Source organism: Bison bison, unplaced genomic scaffold (genome assembly GCF_000754665.1).
Source record: "Bison bison bison isolate TAMUID 2011002044 unplaced genomic scaffold, Bison_UMD1.0 scf7180017859304, whole genome shotgun sequence".
NCBI lineage: Eukaryota > Metazoa > Chordata > Mammalia > Artiodactyla > Bovidae > Bison > Bison bison.
In genome coordinates, this window is record NW_011489876.1 from 729,118 (window position 1) to 739,449 (window position 10,332).

Below are 10,332 nucleotides of genomic sequence, written 5' to 3' on the forward strand. Positions count from 1 at the left end.
CTGGGCTGGATGAAGCACAAGCTGGAATCAAGATTACCAGGAGAAATATCAATAACCTCAGATATGAAGATGACATCACCCTTATGGCAGAAAGTGAAGAGGAACTGAAGAGTTTCTTGATGAAAGTGAAAGAGGAGAGTGAAAAAGTTGGCTTAAAACTCAACATTCAAAAAACTAAGATCATGGCATCTAGTCCCTTCACTTCATGGCAAATAGATGGAGAAACAGTGGAAACAGTGACAAACTTTTCCTTCAGCTCTAAAATCACTGCAGATGGTAACTGCAGCCATGAAATTAAAAGATGATTGCTCCTTGGAAGAAAAGCTATGACCAACCTAGACAGCATATAAAAAGCAGAGATATTACTTTGCCAACAAAGGTCCATGCATCCATGATTTATCCATTATGCATGTATGGATGTGAGAGCTGGACCATGAAGAAAGCTGAGTGCTGAAGAATTGATGCTTTTGAACTGTGGTGTTGGAGAAGACTCTTGAGAGCCCCTTGGACTGCAAGATCAAACCAGTCAATCCTAAAGGAAATCAGTCCTGAATATTCACTGGAAGGACTTGATGCTGAAGCTAAAACTCCAATACGTTGGCCACTGATGCAAAGAATGGACTCATTGGAAAAGATCCTGATGCTGGGAAAGACTGAAGGCAGGAGGAGAACGGGATGACAGAAGCTGAGGTGGTTGGATGGCATCATCGACTCGATGGACATGAGTTTGAGCAGACTCTGGGGAGTTGGTGACGGACAGGGAAGCCTGGTGTGCGGCAGTCCATGTGGTCGCAAAGATTCAGACGTGATCGAGCAACTGATGTGAACTGAACTGAACTGTGGGGTAGGCTGGTTTTCACATTCTCTCAGTTGAAGCCAGTTCTTCCTATTTTTTTTAAAGATCAGCTGTTGTTCTTAGTTGATTGGAATGGAAAGAGACACAATGAAATACAAGGTTGATCATCATCAGGGACCTCACACACATTCTTAACCTCCAACTCAAAGGAGAGCCATTTATTTGATTGCCTCATAGGCCAAGGAGAGATGAATGGAAACAGTTTCCAATCTTAGTAACAATACAGGCTGGGTAGTACTACAGTGCTCTGACCAAAAAAAAAAAGTAACCCATGGAAAAGGATATTTCCTAGAAACCCACAGAATTTGGACAACCTTGTAAGTCAGGGAAAACCATCAGAATTATTCTTGCTTCATCACAGCATCTCTGATTTGCCAAATTCTGTCCCACTAAGTATACCACATTCATGAAAGAAAATGGTTTTGGCATGGAAGTGAGGCTTTATTTATGCATGAGTCAGACAGTTGTGTGTAACACCCTCTTTGATGAATAATATATTTTTTTTAAAAAACCTCTGTAGTCAAGAGAGATCAAAAGCTTTCCAGAAATTGAAGTTAAAACCCAGAATTGTTTATTAAATCTGAGAAAACTAGAACTCAAGAGACAGGAAAATAGAAGACTGAGTACAAGTTCAAACAGTGGCAACATGCTGCTAAAATGCATTCTATTAAGAGGTGAATACATAATTTGGACATAAAGGTGTAAAGTAATTTTTGAGTGTTGTTTTTCCATTGCTAAGTTGTGTCTGACATTTTTGTGATCCCATGCTCTCCAGGCCCCTCTGTCCATGGGATTTCCCAGGCAAGAATACTGGAAAGGGTTGCCATTTCCTTCTCCAGGAGATCTTCCCAACCCAGGGATCGAACCCATGTCTCCTGCATTGGCAGGTGGATTTTTTTTTTTTAAACACTTAGGCGACCAGGGGAAGCCCAATTTTAACTACACATATAACATATGACTGTATTTCTAAGTATTAAATTTTAGAATATTATAAGTAAAACTAAAATTACTCCCCCAAACACTGATACCCTCTAAAATAGCCACTATTTCCTCAGTGTTTTCAGTTTGGAATATATCCTCTCAAATCTTAAAAAAATGTATATACACACAGACATACACATTTTCATATATGTACATGTGTGTGTATACAGACACACTCAAAGTAAATAGTTTAGGTGTGTATGTGTGTTTATGCATGAGGTCAATAAACAACACATTTTCCATGTTAATACCTTCACCAAACAGTACCGTAAAATTTTAACCTTTGTGGCTATTTTTCTCATCCCATCACTGTACTAATGTTTCCTACTTGGTCAGAGGTCTCTAAATTGACTTTAGAGGAATATAGATCTTCTGAGTAGGAATGAAAAGAGAATTTTTTAAGAGGGTATGTTTGTGTTTGTGTGTGTGGGTTTTACTACTTTAGCATCTAATGGGAAAACCTTAAGAGAAGCAACCCAAGTCCAGAATTTATGAACAACAATGGGTGAGAGAGAATAGAAGGAAAGAGAGATGACAGTTAGGGCTTCCCCAGAAGACTTTCCCAACGCTGCTGTCAAGGAACGACGTTGGGTTGACGCTTCAAGGGTCTGACACAAAAGTCACTTCAATGTCTAGAAATGGCAAGTGATGTCCAGGAGTGGCAACTTAAACGTCTATTATATGTCTATACCTTCAACGTCAGGATCACACAAGGGCCCAGTGTGGACCATGGCAAGTGAGGACGTGTGCCCTGAGGAGAAGGCAGCTGTTACCCAGCTGCAGCCAATTATCACCACGGTGGAACGCAAGCTGGTGGTCAGACCTTCCCATTTTTAAAGTGAAGCAGGGAAAAAAAGAACACTGGTATTATAATGTTAAAATCTCTTGATTTTTTTTAAAGGTTGACAATTTAAAACCCAAAGTTTCAAAACAACAAATCCACCCAGACTGACACTTGGCTGGTCACACTGGAGGCTGACTTTGCAAACAGGACAGCAGTTTGCAACTCTCCTCCAACTCCAAACATTTTTCTCTGCTGGTACAACCAATGCTTTGATGAAACTTTGACAATTTAACATAGAACAGTTCTTTAGAAGGCACTGGGTCTTCTCACAGATAAATATATTCCTGTCAATTGGAGCTCTTGTCTTTCTTCCCTTTCCATTTTGAATGAGTTTCCCAAAAGGGATAGATAGGACAAAACCATCCACTGAAACACCCCTTTCTGCATGTCTTAGGTATTTTTGGTTGTATCAGAAGAATTTCAGATTGTGTCACCTTGGAAATACATTGGCCACTGCATTTCACGTCCTCTGAGTGAAAGAAGATGCCCCCGATTTACCCGAGAGAGGGGACACAGAGCCCTGGTCACAGGAAAGAAGAGTTCTTGTGAGGGGACCTCGTGACAGGGGTCCAGACAAGTGCTCATGATGAGACATTACTGAGGAAACAGGAAAGGAAGGTAAGGGAGGGGCCTCTGTCTTCTCTGCTCTGCTTTGCAAGGAGAGCAACAGAAGAGTCATGGTTTAAGACACGGAGCATTTAACCACGGACCATTCTCACTGAACTCCATCGAGAGGTTTTAAACTGAACACAGCAACCAGAGACTACAAATTCAGAACAATCATTCCCTATAAAAATGAAGTTTGTTTCTTAACTACTAGGGTTGAGGAACAGAACCTTGAGAGAGTTGAATGATTTTTAAGAACTGACTGTCAAGGTGAAAATATTAATGACACATGCCCTCGCTGCCAACCAAACAAACTTGTTCTTTTTCAAATTCAAGATATGCTGGGCCCCTGATGCATGACATTTTATGAAGAGACTCGTCCTACCTTGAAGATGAAATCAGCCATCAGAGGTCCTGGAATCTTAAAGGTTTGCCTCTCTGAGCCCTTCTGAAATTCCACTGTTGTGTTTTCTACAACAAAAACTCCAGGGCTGTTAAAGCTGTGCTCTCCTTTGCTTCCTTGAAGTGTTTTTGATTCAATAACTAAAATTTAAAAATAAAGTTTTAATGAAAGTATCTTAAAAGCATTTCATTTCAAAAGATATTTTAATTTTAGTACATGTAATTGCATCTGATATCAACACAACATCAGTATATCCACTTGGTTTACAAACACTGATTCAAATTGGTGAAATAAATATAGAAGCTTTTTGTGTGTGCATGCTAAGTTGCTTTAGTAGTGTCTGACTCTGTGCAGCTCTATGGACTGCAGTCCACCAGGCTCCTCTGTCCATGGGATTCTCCAGGCAAGAATACTGAAGTTGGTTGCCATGCCCTCCTCCAGGGGATCTTTTTAGCTGTCTATAAAAAGGAGCAAACAAGATTGCTAGCTCCAGTAAGGTCTACTCAACTCTTTGAAGTCATAAAGGCAAGAAGAAAACTTCTCTCTATATTTACTTCTCTCTATATTTTTTCATGATGTAGTTATTACTTAAAGGTATGTTACTAATTTTCTCACCCCTTCAGATCATACGCCTAGACTTTACTAAACTACAATAAAATTTGGATTTGCTTTGAGATTTTTTTATTTTGAAATAATTATAGATTCACAGGAAGTTGCAAAAGTAGTGAAGAGGTCCTGTATACCTTTCAGTTTTACCCAATGGAATGGTTACATCTTATCCAATGATAATACAATATAAAAACTAGGAAACAGACATCAGTACAATGTGTGCCTATAGTCCTGTGCGATTTTGTCACACATCACTACAACCAAAACACAGAACTATGATATCAGCACAAAGATCTCTCTCATGTGTCACCTCTTTAGTCACAGTGGCTTTTTTTTCAAAATTTATTTATTTTTTCCCCGTCACAAGGCACGCAGTATCTTAGTTCCACGACCAGGGACGGAACCCATGCTCCCTGCAGTGGAAACACAGAATCTCAACCACTGGATCATCAAGGACGTCCCTCCCATTGGCTTTTAAATGAATACTAGTTCTTTCGGATCTCTAAAACAACACTGCTGATGGTTTAACCAAAATAACACTACTTTATTTAAATGATTTCTTTCTTTCCCTTTCCTTTTTTTTTTTTTCATTTTATAAATGTTCCCATACTTAGTGGAGCTGATTCACCTGCACTTCTGGCTCCAGCTCTACTCCTAACTCACTGCCTTGGCTTTTTATGGCCTATTTCTAAAATGAGGAGTCAGAGCAGACAATCTCCCAGATCCTCTTCTCTGAAATCTATACTTGACTCACTGGTATCCTGTGGTTCTTTAACCATCTCGAACAAAGGACACAACAGAACTACAACTCCATTCAATCTAATAAAAAGCAACAAAATGATCTGGTTTTAAGAGGCTGCAACCCACATGCTGCTGTGCTTTGGCAGTTTTTTTTTTTTTTTTTTTTTTTTGCTGATTTCTCTCTGCCACTGGAATAGCTGCAGGAATTCAAGTGCCCTGGACAGACTGTGTAACAGGCATTAGGAGACATCCCTGATTATCCCTGACAGGCAGGCTGGGAACTTTTCTGGGAAAATTCAAAGACTGGACACAGGCTCCTTGATCTGCAGGAGTCATTAGCGGTCAAAGAATAATTCTGGCTACTCTCAGGCACACAAAACCCCAACCACTTTGGCCCTGATCTCCGTGACTGCAATAGATTTTTGGAAAGTGTGAGATTAAATTCATTTCCTAGTTCCAATGAAGATATAAAACTGAATGCTATAAAGCGAGTTGTCAGTAAAAATGAGATGGGGAAACTAGAGATGGTAAGAGGGCCCTACACTGGATGAATTAGACCTTGAAATTAAAGGAGGAAAAAATCATGAGCATTCAGGTAATATCAAAACATGATATAAAGTTGGGCAAAATCCATCACTACAAAGAAGAAGGCATACAAAACACCAAGTTTCTAGATGGAAATTGAGCCTGAAGGGACTTGATTAAATTCAAGTAGTGTCCGATGGATTCGGCGGCTGTGTTGGGGCAGTGATTGTTTTACCACTGAGCTGACCTTCTGCATCACAGCTTGCCAAGCTCCATCTGGTTGCAGAGTTATGGCTGCGGCGGTGGCGGGGAGGGGGGTGGGGGTCAGAATCTGGAAAGGCGATCTAGGGGGAAGGGAAGACCAACATGACATCTATCTTTTGAACCATTTCTTCATTTGGTTTTCATTGTTTTTAATGTTTATTTAATTATCTACTTGGGCTTCCCATGTGGTGCTAGTGGTAAAGAACCCGCTTGCCAATGCAGGAGATAAAAGAGACTTGCGTTTGATCTGATCCTTGGGTTGGGAAGATCCCCTAGAGGAGAGCATGGCAACCCACTCCAGTATTCTTGTCTGGAGAATCTGATGGACAGATGAGCATAGGGTCACAGAGTTGGACACAACTGAAGTGACTTAGCACACACACATGCAAGTATCTACTGCATTTTCTGCCTCCTTTAATTTTTTTTTCATGACATTTTGTTGTTCTTTTGTTTTCATTTATTTTTAGGCCATGCCATACAGCATATGGGACCTTAGTTCCCCAACCAGGGACTGAACCCATGGTCCCTGCATTGGTAATGCTGAGTCTTAACCACCAGACCACCAGGGAAGTCCTTGAGGTTTTGGCTTTTGATTCTGAGTCCATTCTATTAACTTCAATGGTGTCCAAGATCTTTAGTGATGAAGATGTGAGAATACAAGGTGCAAAACCAGTTTTCAAGTGCATATGAATTACCCAAACTACTCCTCTCCTCCACTTCTCATAAAATATCTTTATTCCAATTATTTCAAAAGGTTTCCCACTCTCTGGGTCACAAACCCTGGCTGCATACACAGGAGGTCAAAAGCAGGTGCCCTGACATCAACTGCATGACTTGATTCAGAAATGGGTGGTCAATAAAGCTAAGGGAAGCACTCTGATGAAGCCACCTTTTGACAGTTTGTGGATCCCAACACTGCTGACACTTCGGATTAACAAGGCCACTGTGATGAATTCACAGTGAAGCAGAGGCCAGTGTTGTTCTTCAGAAGTCATCATTTTTATGGGGGATAAACTTGCTTCTCCTTAGTGCCTATGCCTCTTAAAAGTAATTGGCAGAAAAGGGGTTTTTGAAAATCAACAATTCAGACAATGTGTTGATTTATGGATATGTTTTTTAAGTTGTTATTTTTTAATTAATTATTTATTTATTTAAATTGGAGGATAATTACAATCTTGTGATGGTTTTTGCCGTATATCAACATGAATCAGCCGTAAGTAAATATGTGCCCCCCATCCTGAATCACCGCCCCCCACCTCCTCCCCACCCCATCCCTCCAGGCTGTCCCAGAGTGCCCTGGGTGCCCTGCTTCACGTATCAAACCCACATTTGTCATCCATTCTACATGTGGCACTGTACAGGTTTCAGTGCTATTTTTTCAAATTAAGGTCCAGCACCTGGTGAATGTGCTGCAGGCTTACACTGTGATGTGCAATCCACAGCTCATGAGAACTGCACTCACAGCCCTTCAATCCTCAGAGCTCTCAAGGACCCTCTGCATTCCTATAGTAAGACAGCTAGTGCTGGGTAAAGACCCCAGGAGATGTATAAACGCTCCCACACTGAGAAAGGCAGAGGATAACAGCCTCTTTTCCTGCTGCCACTGCTGCCTTCTTTCTCCTCTTCAGGCTTAAATGACTGGGGTTGCAGACAAGAGTCAAGGAAGAGATGCTATGCATAGTCAAATAGATGAAAGAGAAATATCCTATGATATCGCTTACATGAAATCTTAAAGAAAGATACAAACAAGCTTTGGCATTTGTTAGCTGGCTTAACAAAGACATATATTGGAAATCCCCTTATCCTCTGCTGCTTAATCTGAAGAATGAAGTTGTGTTGTCGTAAGAATAAATAAAATTACATACCAGGAAGAAAAAAAAGAGGATCAGAAACCAAGATGCTCTTTTATCCCCAAATCTTCACAACTCAAGTCTATAATAGTACCTTTACATATTTTGATCCATATTAGTTATTTTTAAAAGAAATGACTAGAAAGATGATGAATGCTCCTAACTGCTTCTAGCTGAAAGGCCTGCCCTGAGAAGTATCAGTCCAGGCTTCTTTTGAAAGAGACAGGGTCATGCTAATTATCCCAAGAGGTCTCAAATTCTAAGAAGACCACAAAGTATTGTTAGGTAAACATGTAATGAGCATTTAGCATGGCTGCCTTGGTTATAAATACATCAAACTTATGCTTCGAGTTGTATTTTATAGTGTATGCACACTTTACTCAGCATCCATTTCCTTTGATGAGTCATTATGCTCATGCTTATATTTATACATCTCTATACAGTGAGTCCCCTAAATATAAACCTTCAAGTTGCAAACTTTCAGAGATCAGAATGTGTGTTCACATGTCCAATCAATAAGTTAGTTCACATGTCTGGCGTACATCATCACATGTGTGCATCCTCTACAAGTGATCATGCTGTGTGCAAGTAGAGCAGTACAGCATCTTTATTTCAAGCCCAGGATGTCCAGAAGCAAGCATAAAATAGGAGTGATGTAGCTGGTACAGTGTAGTCAATTGTGTTAGTTGCGTACCTAGGGTAACTTTGTTGGACTTACAAAACACTCTTAGGATGGACCTTGTTTGTATGAAAGGAACTTACTGTATATGGTCATCAGACAGCATTTAGAGGACCAAAAAAAAAAACAATTTTTATAATCAATAATGGAGGTTTTCAGTTTATGGCATCTTGCCTTCTCCAGTTTATTGCCAGTCAACATATTTCATGTTGAGGTTTTGATTCAATAAAATCCCTTTTGCAATAACCCTCTTATTATTTCCATTTTTGAAATTTTAGGGAAATCTGGAGCTGTGTGCTTGATATAATACTGAGGCCAAGCTTGCAAAAGGACTGGAAATTCAGGCTCTAATCACCTTGAGGCAATATGTAAGATGGATATTCTGTAATTAAATTCCACAGCAAAGAGATTAACATGTTACTGAGTGTCCTCAGTTTTTAATGATGTAGCCTTTTGGAGGGTGGCACTTAATACAGATCTTAAAAAGAATGATTTATTACTGCAAAGTCAGCTTGATTTCAGGACTATATCTTTGGAATAAAATTAAGAAAACACTTGTACAAATCAAGAAAATAAAGCCACATCTATATTAAGATGTTAAGAAATGCTAACTAATTCCTTTGTAGATGAAGCCAGTTCATTCTCTTCACCGGCAGAGAAAGGCAACTTTCAGAAACACTTCTGAGCCAGTTTTGAGAATATTCAGATGGAGAAATACTCCAAGCAAGAGATCTTACCACCTTTGGAGAAATGGGAATATTTTTGAGCTATGTTCTTGGGACAGTGCCAGTCTTGAGTATTAAAGTTATATTTAATATGCCAGAACAGGTATGTATGTAAATGAGTATTTTACCTCAAAGTATTTATCTTTACTAAACCTGTTTACTGCCTACTTATTCTGTTTTTTGAGCTTATTAAGCTCTCTTTAGAGATGAATTTTAAAGAACTGTTTTTAGTATCATGAGACAATCAGGCCCAGGCTTTGCATATTTTTATTTTCTAAAATATCTTATTGATATGCTGTAAAATTCACATGCCATAAAATTCACTCATTTAAAATATAGTTTTGTGGTTTCAGCATATTCACAGAATTGTGAAACCATCACCACAATCTAAGTTTAGAACATTTTTGACACCAGTTCTCCAAAGAAACCCCATATCCATTAACAGCCCCCAGACCTGCCACCAACCCAACTCACCCTCGCCCTACGCAAGTGCCAACCAACTTTCTGTCTCCTTAGATTTGCTTACACTGGACACTTTATATAAAGACAATCATATAGTAATAATACGTGGCCTTTTTGTGACTGACTTCTTTCACTTAGCACAATGTTTTCAAATATCGTATCTATTGTAGCAGGCTTCCCGTGGCGTTAGTCATAAAGAACTTGCCTGCCAATGCAGGAGATATAAGAGACTTGGGTTCCATTTTTAAGTAGGGAAGTTCCTCTGGAGTAGGAAATGGTAGCCCACTCCAGTATTCTTGCCTGGAGAATCCCATGCACAGAGGAGCCTGGTAGGCTACAGTCCACAGGGTCACAAAGACTCGAACATGACTGAGCACAGAGACATCTATTGTAGCACATATCAGGGACTTCATTCTTTGTTATAGTCAAATAATATTCTACATACGCCACATTTTATTTACCCATTCATCTGTTAATGGATATCTGGGCTGTTTTCACATCTTGGCTATTATGAATTATACTGCTATGAATATCCAAGCTAGGCTTCAGCAATACGTGAACCTTGAACTTCCAGATGTTCAAGCTGGTTTTAGAAAAGGCAGAGGAAGCAGAGATCAAATTGCCAACATCCGCTGGATCATCAAAAAAGCAAGAGAGTTCCAGAAAAACATCTATTTCCGCTTTATTGACTATGCCAAAGCCTTTGACTGTATGGATCACAATAAACTGTGGAAAATTCTGAAAGAGATGGGAATACCAGACCATCTGACCTGCCTCTTGAGAAACC

At 39.7% G+C, this 10,332-nt stretch overlaps 1 protein-coding gene across 1 annotated transcript in view; it reads right to left on the bottom strand.

Moving 5' to 3' along the window:
• Positions 1–10,332, bottom strand: part of ADAMTSL3 (ADAMTS-like 3) — a 381,686-nt gene that overhangs the window by 174,047 nt on the left and 197,307 nt on the right. The window contains exon 8 of the mRNA XM_010831002.1: positions 3,673–3,830. Within this exon, the coding sequence (XP_010829304.1) occupies positions 3,673–3,830 (158 nt within the window). The remainder of the gene's footprint in view (positions 1–3,672; positions 3,831–10,332) is intronic.